Genomic DNA, 20,182 nt, shown 5'->3' on the forward strand with positions numbered 1-20,182 from the left:
CCTCAGCTTAGTTTTAGCTGAGCTCAGTTCCTCCAAGCAAGCAAAACACAGGCCGGTGATTTGCCCTGGGTGAAGAATCTCCTCGGATCTCCATGTGACCCTTAAAGCATCACACAGCAGGTGATGCTGCAGGGAGTCTGTGATTAAAAAAGAAACCCCACACAATGGGGAAATGCTGTGTGATGAGCTGTCAGCCTTCCCACCTATCAGCCTCCAGGACATGCTGTTCTTGGAGAAGCATCTTACTGTTTGAATTCAGGGCTGGATTTTGATAAATCCTTTCTCAGGCTGGTTCATGTTGCTGGGCTGGAGGAAGGATGTCCTAATGCAGTTCGTGATGCCTCTCATGGCATGTTTGGGTAGAAAGTGTTCTCCTTGCCCTGTTAGCTATTGTTTGTACCTACTTTAAAACAGCACAGACTTCACCCCTTTGAAGGTATTTCATGGAAGATTCATTCCTGATGCTCCCTTTCCTGATTTGTTTGCTTTAGGGTTTTTTTAGAAACGTGGGCCTCGTGCCTATGGCATGCTGGTGAATCTGGCTTGCCCTGTTCCATGCTTCAGATTCCTGGTCTGCAAAACCAGTGGCAGCTTATTCCTCTCTGTAAATCACACTGAGTGAGATTAAGCTAAGCAAGGTGATCCAAAGGAGATGGAAATTGGAAACAAAAGCATATATCCTTTCTAATGAATAATAATGCATGAGTGTCTTGTCTCCCTCCAGTTTGTGCCTCAAAAGTCAAAGTAATTTATTTGATTTCTCATTTTCTTGGTGTTGCCTCTTTGTGGGCTTCAAATAGTCCCTAGGAACGACTTCTTTAAGTTATCATACCTGAATTAATCTTACATTGTATTTGCATGAGTTCTATACATTGCTATAAAATTAATATTTTTTGTATCTCTAGTAAGGAGAAAATTACAAGTTCTGGCCCCTCTCTTTGCTGTGGTACAGCTGAGGGAAGATAAGAATAGGTTCATGACTGTTGGGTTGTCTCATTTTCTCTGTCTAAAGAAATGCTGAGGTTCTGGTTAGCCTTCTTTTTTCAGCCTCTGGTAAAAACCTGTGTTTGATCTGCTCAGCTGAGGTCAGTCCCTCCTCACTGAGCCTCCACATCCCTCAGTTTCCCAATGGATGAGCAGTGTTCTACTAGATCTTCAAATGTTGACCAAAAGGGAATGTTCTTGTGGGTGGATCCAATCTATCAACATTGGATCTGGAATGGGAAGTTGGCCACTTATGTCACATTTAAAAAAAGATTTACAGTTGGAGGAGATGCAAATACATGCATACACGTGTCCATGTGTATAAATATATTTTTATATGTTTTGTATGTTCTTCCTGAAAGTTCAATGCTGGGGGCTAACTTGGGGAAGAATTTTGTATGAATTTAAGGAATATGGAGCATTTAAAGTAGACTGACTTCCCACTGGCTGGCCTGGCACACTGAACAAGTAAGGTTCCTTTTCTTCTCCAATCCTTTTTTTCATATATCCATTTCTTTTGTATTAGAAAAAGAATTTTCATACCCTCCCGCTCGGAATAAAACTTACCGCAGTGCACACAGTCTGTGCACACTGGAGTGTTCAAAATGGGATTTAACAGGCGTGTGAGTAATGGAATAAACCTTCCCTTGGCTTTACTCCAACAGGCTGAAATCCCTCCTTTCTCTGCATTTCCTCTGTCATTCCCACCATCCACCCTGCTATTCATGGCATGCAGTATGGTGAGAAGTTTCCACCCAGGAAAAAGAGCTCCCCACCTGCTGAACCTCGTCAGCTCTCCCAGACAATCAGGGGAGGCACCGCAGAGCAATGTGAGGTGCCCCATTTAACCTGACAGCGATTAAGAGAACCCAGACATGGAGTTCGGATTTTTGTTAGTATGATAATCCCAGATACTGGCAAAACCTGCTGAAAAATCTATTTTTGTGCTCATCTTTTCCCTCCTGGCCCAGCGGTATGTCTGCAGCAACCACACCTTGGAGCAAACGTGATACTCCTACAAAGTTTTTGCTGTTGCTGCCTTGCTATACCCACAGGGATTGACAGCTGCACCACAGGTGTAATTGCGTAAGCAGGGCTTTCCTTCACGAGCCTCAGACTCTCATAATTGCTCATATTCAGAAAAAAGGCAAAGGAAGTCAATTTAGCTCTTCATGTTGCAAATGAGTCATGCAAATTGCAGCAGTCAGAGGAAAAATAGGTAATCCTGGAGCAGAGTGTAAATTTGGTCATGTGGATAAAAGGGTTATTGACAAGCAGGAGCTACAGGAGGGCTTACGCTGAAGGAGGAGGCAGCTCAGTGGCATGGATGTTCACTGGAGAGGAGGTAGGAAATCCTGATTAGTTGTTAGGCTTTCCTCCAGATGCTGTGGGGGAGGTGGAGCTAGTAGCTGGGGCACAGGCCGCAGAGCTGTTCGCATGTGGTCTAAAGGCTGGGAGAATAAAGCTGTGAGATGATGCACAGCATTCTGCTCTCCAAGTGCAAAATTAATTTGCAGTTGCGGGTTTTTTAGCGCATGTCATTGGCATCTTCTCATAGCAACGGGCCACACGGTTTTCACCAAAGACAAAACCTCAAAAATAGCACTGACAAGAGAGGGACTTACGGTGCCATCCCCCCATCCCTGAAGCTGGCTTTTGGGCTGGCTCTGAACTGCTCTTTGACAGGTCCACCCCAAGATGGTTTAGTTTGGTTCTGCAAAAAATGATTTTCATGTGATCTTAAATTGAAGGCTTACACAAACAACATTGGCTGCTGATTTCCCTGGGAGCTCAACCGGAGACTTTCCAGCCTGTGACCCAGCTCTCAATGGAAGACACTGATGCTTCCAGTAGAGCTCCATGCTGGTTTGTAGATCCCTCTGCTCAGAGGAGGATCTGTACCTTCCTTTTACGGTCCTGCATAAGAACCTTAGTTTTGCTTCTAATACGCAAAGGTTCTACATGGCTTAATTGTGCTTTACCTGCTTCACTAGTAATTAAAAATACTCTGAGGTTTGGGGGAGAAAACATATATTTGACAAAGCACCCGTGCATGCAGGGAAGGTATGCATTGGTTATGCACAGGGGTAGAACATTCCCTCGAAGGTTCACTCAACTTTTCAATACTCATGCTGTAGTGAAAAGACCCACTTTCCATCACCCAACAAGGTGCTGGTGGCTACTGCCAACAAGGGACAGGTTGATGTTAATTGGCTGGCTCGGAGGGCCTGTCAGTGCTGAGGCTGAGGTGAAAGATGTGGACACAATATGTGCTTCATGTGGGGAAGCTGAATCTGTGGGTGGGATTGGGAAGGAGCAAGGATCAGCTGTAATGAATCTGTTGACTGTCATAAACCTGACTGGCACAGGGTTCACACAGAAGAGGCAAGGCTGCTTTGGGAAGTCATCTGGGGAGCACAGGAGCTCATGAAATCTCTTCCTGTAGGGTTTGCTCTTCTCTATAGAGCTTAATTGTTCATGCTTCTCTCTCCCTATTTATTTTTTTTTTCTTACATCTTTCTATTTTGGATTGCGTTACTTCTGAGAACATTTGGATACAGAAAACAAAGCACTGTCTGTGTGTAATTCCTGCAATAATTTCTGTATAGCCACAGACCTCAGCCTTTTCTGTAGTTTTTAATCTTATTGTCACCCTCAGCTCTTGTGCCGAAACATGCTGACTCCTTCCTCTGAAGTTTTCCTTAGTGTCCCCTAATGAAGAAAAGGGAGAGGCAGGGAACGAGGTGGGAATACAATTAGCTTAACGAACGGGCACCGAGATGCTCGTCAGAAGATGTCTCTGCCGCAGGAGAGAGCACCAGGCTGAGACCGCCGGGGGAACAAATCGGAAGCAATTGGCAGACGAACAAGGACGGGTATAAGAAGACGAGGGCAGCGCTGGATGTTCCGGGGCTCTCTCGGGAAGGGATCTGCAGGGTACCCGCTGGGGCGTGGCTGCGGGGCGTGGCGCTGCCGGGCGTGGCGGCGGGGGCGCGGCGGGGAGCGGCGCTGCCATTGGCCGGGGCCCGGGGGGGCGTGGCTGCGGGCGTGCCCGGCCAGGAGTTTCCCACAATGCCCCGCTGCAGTGCGGCCGCCGATGGATGCTGCGCGGTCGCGCTGCCATTTGCAGCCGCCGCGCCGCCCAGCGCGCCCCGCGGCCCCGGGAGCTGCTGTCCCCCGGCCGCCGCCGCCCCCCCAGCGCCTGCAGCCGCCGGCCGGCCCTCCCCTGCCCCCGCCTCCTCCTCCTTCTCGGCCCCGCTGCCCCGCCGCAATGAACCCCCCCGCCGCGGCCGGCGGGGAGGGGACGGGGGCGGCGGGCGGCGGCGGCTGCCGGGGGGCCGAGGGGGGCGGGGGGGCGGGGGGGGGCGCCGGGATCCCGGAGGAGCAGGGGCTGTCGGCGGCGGACGAGTCGCTGGAGGAGAAGCTGCGGAGCCTCACCTTCAGGAAGCAGGTGTCCTACAGGTGGGTGCCGGGCGGCTCCGGCCGTGCTGCGGCCGGGCAGCGGAGTGAGGGCAGCACCCTGGAGCCTGAGGGGCTTCTCCTTTCTTCATCCTGCAGCCTAAAAGAGCGTTCCCAGATCTGCATTCCCTTAAGCCAGCGAGCGAGCTGCTCTCAGCCCCGCTGCTGCCGCCAGGTTCAGGGCGCTCCTCGGGCGAGCAGCGCCAGGGGAGATGGGGAGAGTGACGGGGAATGTGGGTGAACTTCAGAGTTACTCCGAGCCGGAGCCGCGGCTCCTGCGCCGCTGCCTGGGGAAGAGGGTTTGCCCTTCTCAGTGAAAACACATCCGCCCGTGATCCCGGCGCCTCCAAACGCTCCTTAAGGGGACAGGAAAATCCTTCCTGGCGGCGGCACGGCTGCTCCCGGGAGGGGTTTCTCTGCGGGAATTGTCCCGGAGTGCGGTGTCCCCTCCCTGCCTGCTCCCCACTCGTTGCATAATCCCCGGCTGCTGATAACTAAGATGGGGGGCCGCTGTGCCCGCACCCCACGCGTGGCTGAGGGCCACCAGCGGGCAGCCCCCGGGTGCCACATCACCTGCTACGGCCAGAGCAGGACGCTACTTTCGTAATCGGGGTCTTCTGTTTTTACGGCTGTGCATTTTCCTCACATGTCTGATGTCAAATAAACGGGTTTGTTCCTCCTGTAAATACACCTGCGCCAAGGGGCCGGCGGTGGGGCTCGTCTGCTCTTCTGTCACCAGCTAGGAGCTGCTAATTGCCAGCATCTGCCGAAACGGATTGCTGTCTGAGAAGGTGCATGCCAAAAAGTTTTTGAGTCTTACCTAATTCTAGTTGCAGAGCCCCTGTGGAGGCAGCACACCATCGGTAACTAGCGTTCCAGTGTGCTTAGGGATGAGCCCTCTCAGCTGGGAGGACAGAAAACACAGAGCTGTTACTTGGTTCTGCAGGAAAAGGGTGTCTCTAGCCCCAGGTAAATTAGCTGAAGATTCTCCCCAGCCACGGGGATGCTTAATGTGCCGTCAGTTTACAGCTGGGATAACTTAGGAGCTGGTCGGAGTCTAAGCTCTGCATGTGGCAGGGCTTAAAAATGATGTAATTAAACACTCTTCATAGCTGAAGTTTTATATAATACTTGATGTGTGCAGAGAGACTTTCCCCATCAGGGCTGACTGTCCCAGTGGTGAGTGTGAAGTTTGGGATGATTCATCCCAGACTCAGTAAGGTGAGTGATGTGAAAATGAAAACTTACTGGACACCTCTGAAACAAACATTGCATCAGTCAGCTCTTGGTACTTTTTCATCTCTACCCTGACAGTTTTCTTAGCTTGTACCATTTGGGGGAAAATGTGTTGCAGGTAAAGGCAAAGTCTGAGGTGAGCTGCTGAAATAAAGTTGCTGCTAACAAGCAACTTTAGGTTTGCTCATCTGTCTGCTGTTGGGACAGAAGGCAAGGAGTTTGTAGTAATTCTTCTGTCTTTTTTTGGTGGGGGGCATGAGGGTGGGGAAGAAGAGGTTCTCTGTTTCTGATGTTCTGCTCTCTAGATTGTCGAGAAGTGTGTTAAAGCTGTGGGTGTTCTTGACATTTTCTGCATGGTCAATATTTGTAAGGGTTTCATAATAAATGCTTTTAGGAGGAAATGTAGGGGTCTTTTTTCCTACTTCTCCTCTCCTTCATCTATGTAAGCTTATAACAAGTCCTGAACTTCAGATATAAAAGCCTTTTCTTAAGCATGTTTTGTTGCATTATCACTTGACTTAAGATACGAGAAAGTGCAAGAAATGTACATTTATGCAACAAATTGTACATTAATGTGCAAGAAAGTACATTTTCTTTTCATCCTTAGATTTCTACACGTTTTTCTCATTTACAGTTGGTTTCCTACAGATAATATGTACTTTATCATTTACCCATAATGAGAACAATTGGGATAGACAGAAGAGTAAAAAACTTCCACAGAGGACCTCCACTGAGTTCTCCACACCTTGCAACCCTGGCTCTTTAAATTGCTACCATTTCCCTCACTAAATTATGGTGCTGAAATACATTTGCAAATGTAAATGGCTATATTAGGTCCAGGAAAACCTATTTACATTGGCACTTGGACTCCCTTACCCACTGGCACAAGAGAAATTATTCAAGGCTTCACACAGCCTTTCGAACAGCTCATTTAGGGCTCTCTATGCAGGTGCATTTACATTGCCATACACACCTATAGAGCTACATTTACACATTCAGGAAATAAAGCCCCAACAGCTGGAACTTGCTTAAAATAATAAAGGTGCGTGAAAATGCATGGAAAAAAAGAAAATCTTCTGGTAACAGTTGAAGGAGTGAAATGGGAGGTCAGGGTATTGTTACAGGGGGAAAATGGGGAGAAAAACTTCTGCTGTATCAGTGTTATTGAACTGTAGTTTACCTGAGACTGGATTTAAAGTATTCTCTTCTGCCCTCCCTTCTTTTTTAATTTGTTTTTAAAGAGCAAATATCGTCGATGTAATAATACATCTCTGATTAGCTGACATTGTTGTTGTGAGCAAAAAATTTGTTAGTTTCTCTAGGATTGCACCAAAACTATGAGTAACATGTTCAGAAATCAATGTTTCCTACCAACGTGGCCCGGAGCTCGAAATGCAGAAAGTGCTGTATTAAATATGTCATGATTTTGTGCAACAAATACCAATGTAGGCGTGTTTGTCCCCCAGCCGAACCAGCAGGAGGAAAAACTTGATTTAAATGGCACAGGTATGCCTCGTGGGGAGCTTGAAGGCTCCCATGCCCTTGCCATGTTGCCAGCCATGCCAGCTGGCAGTCCCCAGAGCTCATTGTCCCCTCCAGGAGCTGGGCTCAGAGCAGCTCCGTGCTGGCTGTGCTCTGTCACAGCCCTGCGCTGTTTTTAGGGACACACCGGTGGGGATGTGCTGCTTTCCCTCCCGTGCTGGAGCTGGTGGCTTTGGGGTGCGGCTGTTCCCATGTCCGTGCACTGCCAACCCCTCTGCAGGGATCCAAGGGCTCTTCTTTGCCCTGGAGCTCCGGTTCTGCCCGCTGGGATCAGGGAGGGGACGGGGGGCTGCAAACGGAACCTTCAATCCCTTGCTGAGGGGTCTCTTGCAGGCCGAGTGACAGCCAGAGAAATCTCCCTTTCCAGGGAAAAATCTCCCTTTTCAGCCTCATGTTCTTAAAGGAGGCCGACCGACCCAAGGGTTGGATGCTGACATCAGGATGCCAACAGCCAAGCAGCAATTCTTAGCCCCAATATTTTCACCTGACAAACATGGAGTTAAGTATCTTAATGGTGTTTTGGCTCTTCTGCTGAAAATCTGAAATATTGGCTCACAAAATGAGAACTTTTTTTATTATTATTTTTCTTTCTTTTTTTTTTCTTATTTTTTTTAAATAAACTGATAGAACCAGAAGTTCAGTCTCCCACCCCGCTGTGAAAAGATTGGCAAATGAAAACTGAAAAGTGAATTAGATATGTACATCTGCCAGAGAGAAATGCTTTCTACAGTTAGGTTCTCAGAGTACTATTTACCCCATACATTTCTAGACCCAGCAGAATATTTAGAAGATATTGGAACAGAAAGCTGTAATTATTTTTTCCCTTTAATTTTTATTATTTTGTCATTGCAAAGTTTGTGAGGAAACTCATGGTGTCCTTTAGATTAAGTAGAGGTTAAAGTTGTTGTTAAAGTTGCTTTCCTGAAGTAATTCTTGATATAAAGAGAAATCCAGATTGTTCCAAAGACGGATGCTCAGTAAGAATATTTCCACAATAAAAAGCTAAGGTAAGAAGAAACCTGGGAAATAAAGCTTTATCTGGTAGTTTCCTGCAAGTGTTTGCACCTCCAAAATCTAATCTGAAATGCAGTCTTGTCATGTAATTGTTTAAGCTTAAAGAAATAGTAAAAGCAATAAAAAAATGAATAAAACCCCCAACCAAACGAAAGATCACCCCTAAAAATCAAAACAAGCAACACAACCTAAAGAGCAAGCAAACTGGAACAATCAAGAGAGAAAATGGTTTTTGATCTCTTAATTAATTATTATTTAGAAATTTAGGGAATCTTGATTAGTGGCATTGGAAATAAAAATAAAATTGTAATTTTCAATGTGCCTCTTGTGAGAGCTCAAGTGGTTTTTGGCAAACAGTTCTCACTAGAGAGTAGTTTTCCTAGAGAAACCCAGTTTCATTTTGACCAAGTTGAGAAATCCCGACCGAGGCGGTGGGTGGCGGGCTGGAGAATTTTTGTTCCTACTTGAGTCATGGATTTCCAGCCTTGGTGCCATGATGAACCCTGTGATGTGACCCCCATGATGTGCTGCTAACTGGCAGCATCCTGGCAGCTCAGTGGTCGTGCCTGGTCTTTGGCTGAGGTGTCTTGCTCCAGCAGGGAATCATGCTTTCGGTAATAGAAGAGGCTGGAGGTGCTGCTTTCCTTAGCTCATTGAGTCCCCTGGCCACCCAGTTCCACTCCTGCTGGGATGATTCACTGTGGAGGGTCACCACCTCAAGTAGGTGGTTTGAGTTTCCTTGGCTGAAGTTTTTACCCCGCTTGCCAAATGAATCTGTTTGGGATGTGCCTTGTGTGCTTTCCCGACCCTTCCTCTGCCAGCAGAAGCCAAGAATCGAGCTGGCCTCTCCCCCTGCACCATCAGCAAGAACTGCTTGTCTGCCCTGGCAATAAGTAACAGGAGTTATAATTAGAGTTGGTTTTGTCACTGCATGTGAAGGGGGAAAAGTTATGGCAAGGAAATTCTGGGAAATCCTTATTACACAAGCCTTGTCACTGCTGATGCGCATAAAAGTACCTGAGACTGCAGATGGGGACCAAAATAGAAATGTAAACATAGGAAACATCCTAATCTTTTTTGGTTCTTTTATTTTCAGGCATGATAACACTAATAAAACATGCATAATTTCTTAGTAAATATTAAATATAGACAGGATAATAGAGGTGTCTCCTATTACTAAGACTTAATTGTTTTATGAAATGTGACAGCATTTACTATTGTGCTGTGAAGCATTATAAATAATTAAAGCTGAATGACATTTGTAAAAATGAAAACACCCAAGCACCAAGAGGAACACACCAACAAGCCTTTGATTTTTTGATTGTGTTGTTTTATTTTACCCAAGTTTCCTTGAATCTTAACACATTCTAATGCTATAAATGAGTGTGGCTGCTCTGCATGAAAGTGATGGATGAGTTTTTATCTCCTACCAAATGTCAAGGAAATAATTCTCACTCTCTGGCCTAAATCTCAGAGGATCTGTGTGCAACTGTCTTTGTTAGAAGCTGTGGGTAGGTACTGTGCAGTCTTGTTACCACCCACTCGTGTAAGTGACTCGATTCACTCTGTCACCCAAGACTTTCATCACCATTTTGTCATTTCCTCCCAAAGCAGATCACTGGATGGTTTTGGTACATGAGGGGGACTTCATGAAGCTATTTGAATGATAAAGCTTTGAGGTGGAAACTGTGCTGCAGCAAAATGCAGAAAAATGCATCCTAGCAGTCAGAAAGAAGAATCCTACCATGGGAATCGAGCTGACATTTAAGGTTCCCTCCTGACACTGAGCTGTGGCTGCCAGTCTGGCCATCAATGTCTCTACACAGCACAAAGTAAAGGGACTGTCTTTGAATTTAGAGCATGTCTGACCTTCTCCCTTTTCTATCTGGGCTTAGCAGCATCTCACAAAAGAGATGTTGTGAGTGGTAGCTGACTAAAATTACATGTGAGCTGCAATGGAATTATGTACATAGTCAGAAGGAGATAAGTGCATCAGTGATCTGAAAGAGTGAGCCTCTGTGAGCACATAATGAAGCTGTTGTGTAGCACAGGCACGGACCTGTACACCCAGATTGCCCTGCAGGTGGAAAATTTCATCGTGTAAAAAGTGCTGAATCAGGTGCCACATAACTTTGATGAAGTGGAAAACCAATTTTGCTCTCTCCAGTCCTTTGGAATAAATCAGCAGGTAGTCAGTTCTTCTCTCCTGGGTCAGCCATGGGGCTGACAAAATTATCTTCTTGAAGCCTCATCAGACTTTTGATAGGTTTGTTTGTTTGTTTGTTTTTTAATTTTAAAATATTTTTTTATTTGGCAACTTGGCTGAGGTTTTGGGAAGGAGATGTGCATAGCCAACCGTCTTCTGTGCTCTTTCTGTTGCTTTATGGTACATGCAGGAGAGCCTGGGCATGAGATACACATGTGACAGTCGGGCAAAGGATTTCACAGATGTTAAGGAAAAAAAGGAATGGGGGAAAGAATAATAATAGTCAGAAATGGCAGCCTCACATCTTTGTATCCACTTCTAGTCACAGAACTGTCAGTGAGAAACTTCACCTTGGAAGAAAATGGATGTAGAAATTTGGAGGTCTTTTTTTGTCTTGCTTTACAAAGCTGTTGTTTTGGGTTTTTAAAAGCTCTTTGTAAGTCGAAGTAATGCGTGAACTCAAATACACTTGACATGTTCACCCACATGTCCCAGTGTTGGTTTGGGGACATTTTTTTATTCCTGCTTCTTTTTAGTTTTTGAATGGTTCTATGATTTGTTGCTCTTAGCAAAGAAAAGCCATGTGGGATGGAGTATATTTGAAAAAGAAGTGTTAAGGGTACCTCTAGAGAAGCCCATGTGTTTGTAGGGAGACTATAGGGGCCTCCATGTGGATTAGTGCTGGGTATTTGGTGGCTGTGTGTGGCTAAAGTGATGTCTCTTCAGGGTAAGGAAGGTTTATGGTGGGACATGAGCATGAAGGACTTTGCTATGTGTTTTAAAAGTTGCAATCACGTGGGAAAACCATCTGTGCTTTCACCAAAAAATTGCTGGGCCCTCCGTGGGCTGAGAAACGCATACCATGGTGTGCTGTGTTCCTGTGGGCCTTGGTGCATGCTCTCTATAAATATCCAGGGACAAAGATGAAGGGACGTCATGATGTTGCTAATTCCAAGGTATGGTGTGTGAGTTTTCAGCCTTTTTCTGTCCTTTCCTCTAAGGCAGTACATATTCATGTGTGCAAAACGTTCATGTGCTTGCTCATGGCGAAGGCTATAGGTCTGGTGGAAGGGGCAGTGCCAAAAGCTGTGTCCCAGGTTTTCAGGCACATTTCTGTCTTTTTAAAAGCCCCTACATCTCTCTGGTTTCATTTCCCATTTCTGTCTGTACTGTGCTTTTCCTTTCTGTTTTCCTGTATCTCTTGGTGTGGATGTGCTGGGTGCAGCCGCTTCCCTGGTGCCGTGTTGTGCCAGCCCCTGCATTCTCCCGTTTCCCTTTCTCCCCGGATGCTGAGCTCCTGGTGAGGCTGCTGCTGATCCATGTGCAGCCCACTTCATGCTGCCAGCAGGGAACTTGATTCCCTCTCAGCCTGCTTGTAAAGGCTTCTTTTTTCTACCTGGAAACTTGTCTTCTGTGTCTTGCCTATAAAGAAGTTCAGGGAGGATTTTGTCCATGAAGATTAAGATGTGTGCAGCCCTCAAACCAGCACCACCTTGTCTACTGTGTTGGTTGCTGTGTGCCACAGGTTAGACTGTCCCACTGGTGCTTGAATCTGTCTCTGAGGAAAACACTGGGCTTGGGATGACTGTGGTTAGGAAAAAAAAAAAGAGTCTTTTCTGCTTTAAATTTCACCAGAATGTTTTTTTGTCTTACAAAAGACTACAGTCCCTCATCTTAGTCTGCAGAAGAGATCCACAAATGAAGTAGGAGACTGTAGTGTCAAGGAAGTATCTTTTTCTTAACCCCCAAAAAATCTCATGTGCTGGTCAGAGCCTTACCTCAAACTAAAAAAGTGTAATTCTCACCCATTGGATGTTGTCTCAAGTTTTTCCACCTATGGGGCTGTAATCTGTGACAATACATAACACAGGCAGTGTAGGGCCTGAATTTTTGTAGATACACTTAGACAAACAGAGGGAAAGGAACATAAAGAGACTTAGAGGGCAGATGGAGTCTGTGGGACAAAGTGGGAACAGATTTTTAACACTAGCACTTAGAGCAAGACCTCTCATCCAGGCCAAAAAAAGACTGGAAGAGAAAGGGATTGAAACTACAACTTTCAGAGAAAAACCTGAAAGTTAGGGGAGAGACAGAGGACAGCTGTGCATGAATACTGTAATTTAATCTTGCTTAGAGTATAATATACCCAAATATATTTAAAGGGAGCCTACAGGAAAGCTGGAGAGGAACTTTTTTTACATGTAGTGACAGGACAAGGGATAATGGCTTTAAGCTGAAAAAGGATGGGTTTAGATTAGGTATTAGGAAGAAATTCTTTCCTGTGAGGGTGGTGAGGTGCTGGAACAGGTTGCCCAGAGAAGCTGTGCATGCCTTGTCTCTGGAAATATCCAAGGCCAGGCTGGAAGGGGTTCTGAGCAATCTGGGGTAGTGGAAATTGTCTCAGCCTGTGGAAGGGGTGTTGGATCAAGATGATCTGTAAGGTCCTTTTCAAACCAAAGCATTCTTTGCTTCTATGAAGTTTTGCTTCTGACTTAATTAATTGAGCAAGTGGGAAGGCTCATCTTTAAAGATCTTCTGTAGCCTGAGGCTGCCACAGGGCACTAAGTGGTTCTTCTGAATGTCTCAACACCTTTGAATTTAGTGAAGGGGCTCGGTGTAAAGTTGAGGAAGAGGCTGAGGGGAAAGTGAAATGTTTGTTAGGTGCTTCTGAGGAATGAATGATCGCTAACTACTGTGTTCATGACAAAGAAAGCTGGTGCAGGGCTGACCTTATCTGTACTCTGGGATTGAGCCCGGTATTTCCTAATACCTGTCTACAACCCTATTTTTGAGGAAGTTTGGTGGTTTGAAACGCTTGTTCTAGAAAAAAGCCTTGGTAATGAGGTCCTGAACCTTTCAGTTCTGGATTTCCATTCCAATGCAGCTCTGAATGGCACTGCCAGGATCCCTTTCCATTTAACAGCTGTTTGAAAACTTTGCTAGATTCAAAACTTACAGTTCCTAATGGGAAAGTTCTATTTCATAATTTGGTTCATCCAATTTTTATTTTTTATTTTTATTTTTTAGGGGTTATAACATTAATTCTACCTACAAAGTTTTCCAGCTCACTGTCCCTACTGACCTAGCTAACACTGTTATTGTTGTAGACAAATGGCCATGCAGTCAGAGAGAAGGGAGGTGTCTAATTGTACTTGGGATTGAGGTGTAATTGAACACTTCACTGCTCCTCCTGTGGCTAAATATGAGAGATGAGAAGATGCAGGATGCCCTTCCCTTGAGATGCCAATAAGGTGTGTACCATCAGCAAAGGGGTCACTTATTGGCAGTGGGCAAAGCTGCTGCTGGCACCTGTAACCCCAGCTAGGCCACAGAGGCATTGCAGAGATAAATGATGCCAATGCCTTTGGTGGTCTGACTCCGTGCAAGAGCTCTTGGAGGAGAGATGTGGGCACTTTTTCGGCGTCCAGAGACTTGGGGGAAGGCGTTTAGTGGTCAGAGGTGTGGGTAGTGGGAATGTGGTGGGCGAATACTTTGTCTCGCTTTCTAATATCCTTTTCAGATTTATTCAACATTATCCATTCCTCCCTCGCTGTTACTAAGGAGTTTGTGTTTAATATGTACATCTAAAATATGTACATATTGAGGCTATATGATACAGAAATGTTTGGGGGTATGAGCTGATGTTTTTTAGAGAAGGAGAAAAAAAATTATGTTTAATAGAGACATAATTATTAGAAGCACTGCGCTTATGTAGAACTCGCTTCAACATTTGTAATTCCGCCAACTTCAAAGTATTTAAAATCTGTAAAATTTGTTTCAATGTTTCTAGTTTCTTTCAAGTGTTCATGAGTTTTTCCTGCCATAAAACCAAACAGCAAAGTCCTTAGTAGTCAGATTGTATTTCTCCTAAATTGTATGACTCATCAGGAAGCTTGACCCACTGGGGAGCATTTTCCAAGTGGGGCAGGGATTAAGCTTCAATTGCCCAGATTCATCAAAGATGATGAGTCGAACACCCTAGAATCCCTCTGTGCTCTGAAACTGCTCCCTAATGCTGTGTAATATGCAGGAGAGGGGACTGCCTGTGATGCTCTGAGAGGTGCCATGGGGTTTCTGGGCACCACAGGAGAGGATGAGGAAGCAAAATAGCTTTAAAGCCCTTTAGCATTAAAAGATGATGAGAAAATACCTTCCTGTCATCACTTTATTTCATTAGGCTGCTAATGAGTTTCCTCTAGGGATGGTAATGGGGTAGTTCTGATGCTTTTATCCAATTAGTGAGTGGCCCCAGGAGTGTATCCTTTTGTTGTGAAAACACATCGAGGTTCATTCCTCCTGGAGCATTGCATCCTGCAGGTGCTCTGAAGGCAATGAAATGCCATGTGAAGGTGCATGCTAGGCCAGGTCCTTCATTACTAACTGCTGATGTTAGCCTGAGCTGTGGTTTTGAGATGGAGCCCTAGAGGGCAATGGACTCTCCTGTGAAGGTAAGTAAAATGCCAAAGATGTGAATAAAGTTTCATTATGAGTTTTGAGGTTACTTGTAAGTTGAGACACTGAGGGAATTCGCATTTTAAACACCCTCATGTAGATGGGAAACAAAAGATAAGTGCCTTGGATGCTACTGCCTCAAGGGATATCCAGTACCAGTGCCTTGCCAGCTGCTTGTGCTTGTAGGAACCTTTGCTTCTGGCACTGCAGTCACCCCCAGGTTTTAGCTTGGTTTAAAATGACATTGAAGAAGGAATTAGCAACAGTACTGATGCAGCTGACATGTTTGGTTGTGGGTGGCCTTCCATTAGTGAAAAGAACTGAAGCTATTCCCTGTTTTTCATTTTTGTCGCTGCAGGTAGCCAACAGCTGCAACTGTCACTCCTCTAGGACGCTGCATTTGGCTTTGCAGCAGGCAGTTTTGTCCCTTGCCAGTGTCTACCACGAGAGGATTTATGTCTTTCTATATTTTTTTAGTTGCTCTCTGTCCTTTTAATTCTATAATTTTCCTTTGTTGCCCTGCCTTCACCAAGACCCCGGCGCTCTGTGTTATTTATATACCTGGGGCCGTGCAGTGCATGGTACAATGAATGAACACAGAATTACATGAACACTGGGTTCCACATTCTACAAGGTTAGATATAAGTTATTGAGGTTGCTCAAACCGTATTTTTCCTGCCTCCAAGGTTAGTGTGAGCTTTATAGTACAGTGCTTTATCTCTGATTCTTTGCCATTAAGGTGCTCATAAGCTGCTTCCTTTTTCCTTTAGAGTTGCAACATGGGGAGTTTCCAAGCCCTGCAGTGGTAGGCTGTGTTGCAGAGGGTTACATGCTCTTTTAAAATGTAATTGGAATAGACACTGGTTTTTGACTTCTTCCTGTCAGTACAATGCAAACCTGTGGCAAAAAGAAAGAGGCACTAGTTACCCTCTCCAGGTTTTCAGCTTTTATTTTTTTTCAGCTTTTTCAGGTATTGAAGGAATGCTGAGAGGTGTCTCTGACAGGCCCCAGTGATGCATAGCAAACAGTGCTGGAGTAGGCTCCCAGTGGGTTGGGTACAGGGTAGGGCTGTGATGCTTGCCTGGACTCTCTTTTGGCTTCGTGAGTCTTGATTCAGCCTGGACAGCAAACAGCAAAACAGTGTTTTTCATTTCCTTGAGTGTGATATGGACCACATCATCGTTTGATAAATGTGCCGTGTTCCAGAGTGAACAGCAAAATTACTGAGTGTCAGATTATTTGGCCTCTGTCTTGGCAGCATTTTGTTTCTCTTTTTTCAGCAGAGAGAAGGATGAGTAATGTTGGCTGTGATGCTGGGGCAGCTACGAGCTGGATTGAGACCAATGAAACAATTAAGATACCCCCTCATAGATTTTACATATGGTGTTTAGAAACTGCCACCCTGATGGCCTTAACTCTAGTGGCCTAGGAGTGGTAGCTCTTTCCCCAAAAATCCCCTTACCAATCAAACCTTAATCCATTTGAGAGGGAGAAAAACCTTCAGCAGGGATGGCTGCAGGCTCTGGTACCCTCCAAAGGGAGGGCTGGCAGAATCACAGCTTTTCTGTTTTCCAGAGGAGATACTGCATGTCTTTCCCTCTGGGAATAGCCTGGGCTTTCCCAATGCACAGCAAACTGCTGTCCAGACCCCAGACTCCTGGGGATGTGATGGCCATTAACAATGTAAGCCAAGAATTATGCATGTTTATCCAAGCCTCTGGGCAGTCTCAAGCCAGAGAAATGCTGTCCAAGACAGGACAAACCCAGAGTGTTGTGTGAGCTCCCCTCTTAAAAAAAGTGTTTGGAAAAACCTCACGTGATTAAAAAAAAAAAAAAAAAAAAAAAGAGACGGGGTGGAGTAAATTCTGCTAATTTTTCCAATTTTTTTTTTTTTTAATGAAGGACACAAAGCTGAGCTATCTCTGGCTGCAGCTGGGTGAGATGTTTAATATGACACACAAGTAATTTTATTTCCTCCTATGTAATCTTCTAGAGTCACCTATTCAAGAGGAAGGAATGCATTCTTTCCAATTTTCACCTCATGTCTGGTGAAAATATGAGAGATCAGATAGCAGGGAATTTAAAAGGAAAACCTAATCTAATCCCTTGGTTGTGCAATATGGTATTTTTTCCCTAATCCCCGGATTGCTCAGTACACTCTTCTCCCCTTACCCCCACCTCCTTAGTGCAGAAAGGAAAGCATTGAAGTGTAATTCTGCCATCAGCAGATGACAGGTTGACACTGTCATTTTCCTGCCCATACAATAGCTGCTTACAGTTCCAATTTCCCTTCTCTCTGAAGAAAGGCTTTGAGTTTGGTGTTTATATTAGTACCTGGTCCAGTAAGCCGCAGCTGCTGAGCCCGAGCGTGGGGCTCCTCTCCTTTCACAGCTCGCGCTATTCCTCTGTGGGAAGAGAAGATAAGATGACTAATTTGGGGAGAGAGATGGAAGGAGGAAGGGAGCTGACCTACGTCTTTGAAAGTGCTGGGTTCATTCCTCATTTCCTAACTGGTAGGGGCTGCTCTCTGTTCAGGGAGAGGTGCAGTGCAGACAGAGGCAGGGAGAGCTTCAATCACAGACTGATTATATCCCTCTTCTGACTTAGCAGAAAAAGAAAGTAATTCACTTTCTTTTCAGTTTTTGGCCTTTGTCCTAAGATTACTCAACTTTTACTTCACGAAAATTTGAGATCACCCCATTTTACACATGAAATGCCAAGATTCCAAATGGCCTTTCTTTTCTGCCACCAGTGATGTTATTTTGCTATCCTTTGTGGCTGTTCATCTTATCAGTTATAAAGCTGAGCCTGAGTTTCTCCTGAAGGATATGGATGTGCTCCATGTGCCTGTTTCTCCCATCTGCATGTGCAGGTGATAAAAAGAAAAGGATTTGATTATTTCAACCCTGTCAGAGTTTTGGATCCTCCAGCTGACCGAAGATAGGCTTTTCCAGTGGGTCACCAGCAATTATAAAATGAGAAAAGGAGAGGAAGGAAGGGTGGAAAGTCATGCTTAGAGAGCACCAGGTAATACTTCAGAAGAAAAATTTTTCCAAGCTTGAAAGAAGCCAGTAAGGATGTGAAATACAGAGAGAAAGAAAAGAAGGAGGAAATAAGTTGGGACAGCAGAATCACCGTTCAACTCCACCCAATTTGATCCAATGGGTGAAAAAGAGAAAGGCGTGGATTGCTCTCACAGAGGAGACACAGCTTGCTGTCTCAAGAGGCAGTTCCCTGGCACATTGGCTCTCCTGCCCACTCCTGCCTGAACCAGGAGGGTCATGTCCAGAAAACATGGGGTTCTCCTGGGTTTTGCTGTGTCTGAGCTGTGCCTGGACAGCAGCCCCCGTTTCCTGCATGGCAGCCCCTTTTCCAGCCACCCCTACCCAAACACACAGTGGGAGCTTTTTGTTTCTGATTCAGTCACTTTGCAAACAGTGTCACAATTTGTCAGGTGCTGAGAATGATATTTGCTTGATGGAAATGTTGGCCCTATTGTGAATCAATCCTAACAGCTTCTCACAGCGAGGTTGTAAGACAATGAGACAAATTTACTGCACAGGCAGACAAAGCAGCTTCTATTATGTGTGGAACCACAAATAATAGGAGGAAAAATGAAAACCAATGAAAATATCTTCATGATGGGTGGTTGCAGGCACAACAGTGCGTGTCAGCAGCTGACTGGAGTGATGAAGGTGTTGGGGATGGCCAGGTGAGCCTGGAGGGCTCCTGCCTGAGCTGGGGGTGTGTGCTGAAACACAAGGAAGATGTCAAAGCCATTCTGTGAAGAGTCTGCTCAAACATAGAGTCAGTGGGAAAACACACGTTTGCTTTTTAAAATGGCTCATTCTAAGAAAGCTGGGCATCAGGCAATACTTGTGAAGGTACCACAGTATATGCATTTGCTTGTAATTCCAGTCCTCTATAGTGGAGAAGGGTAGCTTAAAAGTTCACAGTGGAGTATTTCCATTTTAAAAACATTTTTGACCTAATATTTTCCAACTGAAATCTCCTGGGGAAGATACTGATTTATTTAAAAATCCTCCCAACCATGACCAATATATTTATATATTCATCTTATCAATAAAATATAGAATGGTTGATATTATAATTAATTTTCTTCATCCTGAGTTCTTCTTTTCACTCTGATTCAGAAGAGAAAAGAGGTTTCGTTTTGATTTGAAATTTGAGAATTTTCCAACGAATGGGAATGCAAGCCAAAGTTGTTATTTGGTAGCATTTGTGAAACTATCTTGGCCATGATTAATTTTTTATGATAGAAATGTGTTGTAATAACCACATCTAGTGCTGGTCAGCCCTGTGACACTTAGTCTCTTCTGAGCTACCAGAGACAGAAGGAACATGGAATATGAGTTGTCCTCTGACTGCTAGCAGGAGCTTCTTGAGGTCGTGATTAAATTATCTTATCAGAGTAATATTGGGTGGCCATCCAAATTTTTCCAGCTAAAGAGAGCTGAGAGCTGAATGTACATCAAGGTGTATGGTTAATGGTTATTTTTTCTTCTCTTTCTGAGAATATTCTGTATCTATGGAAATCTTCCTCTGCAGCTCCTGGTGGAAGTAACTGGCTAGCAGAAAGCCGAGTAGTCACTTAGTGGCCACAACTCTTGTCTTACAGAGAGGATGAAAGTGATGTCTGATGTTAGAGCTGAAAAGGCTTCTGCCCTGGAGAGATGTTGATGTGCTCTTTAGCCATTCCTGCTGCTCCTTTCTGAGCATGGAGCAGTTGGATCAGCAATTACCCTGTCTCAGGGAGGGGGCACCAGGGGGGTGGGTCTTGGCAGGATGGTGATCTCTCCCACCATGCTCTGGTTGCTGAGCACCACAGTGTGCTTGGCTCAGCAGGGTGAGAACTTCCTACTAGTCAAATTTCTGTGAAATTTGGCTCTCTGGGCTGAGGAGCTCCCATCCAGCTGGTCTGGGCAGCAGAAAAGGAAGGAGGATAAGACTGAAGGGTGCTGATAACTGCAGCCTGGAAATAAATGTAAGAGATAGGCGGAATAGCAAGGCAGTGTTTGATATAGTGAATTATGTCTGGACAAGGGATTGCTGAATTGTCAGTCACAGAACAGTGTCTGCTTGTACTGGTTTTGCTGTTCCAGACATGTGTCTCCCACAGGATTTAAGAACTTTCTTGGGAAGAGACCATGTGAATGTGCAGTTCTTGCCATTAAGACTAATGCATTTCCTTCTAATGGCTCTGCTGTGATGAATCAGTCCCCACTGGTGGTCGGTGTCATGCCCTGATGGCTCTGGAAAAATTGTGAG

General features: G+C 45.2%; 1 protein-coding gene across 3 annotated transcripts in view; it reads left to right on the plus strand.

Moving 5' to 3' along the window:
• The first annotated feature begins 4,240 nt into the window (after positions 1 to 4,240).
• The window catches only part of DGKI (diacylglycerol kinase iota), a 198,234-nt gene continuing 182,292 nt past the window's right edge, over positions 4,241 to 20,182 (plus strand). For 2 of the 3 annotated variants that reach the window (XM_088055421.1, XM_088055424.1), the window contains exon 1: positions 4,241 to 4,446. In XM_088055421.1, coding sequence (XP_087911547.1) covers positions 4,256 to 4,446 — 191 coding nt within the window. In that variant the 5' untranslated portion in view covers positions 4,241 to 4,255. The remainder of the gene's footprint in view (positions 4,447 to 20,182) is intronic. The other variant, XM_088055423.1, reaches the window with a different exon arrangement.

This window comes from Pseudopodoces humilis, chromosome 5 (genome assembly GCF_049639895.1).
Source record: "Pseudopodoces humilis isolate 2021_Gansu_Grassland_sample_001 chromosome 5, ASM4963989v1, whole genome shotgun sequence".
In the NCBI taxonomy this organism is placed as follows: Eukaryota; Metazoa; Chordata; class Aves; order Passeriformes; family Paridae; genus Pseudopodoces; species Pseudopodoces humilis.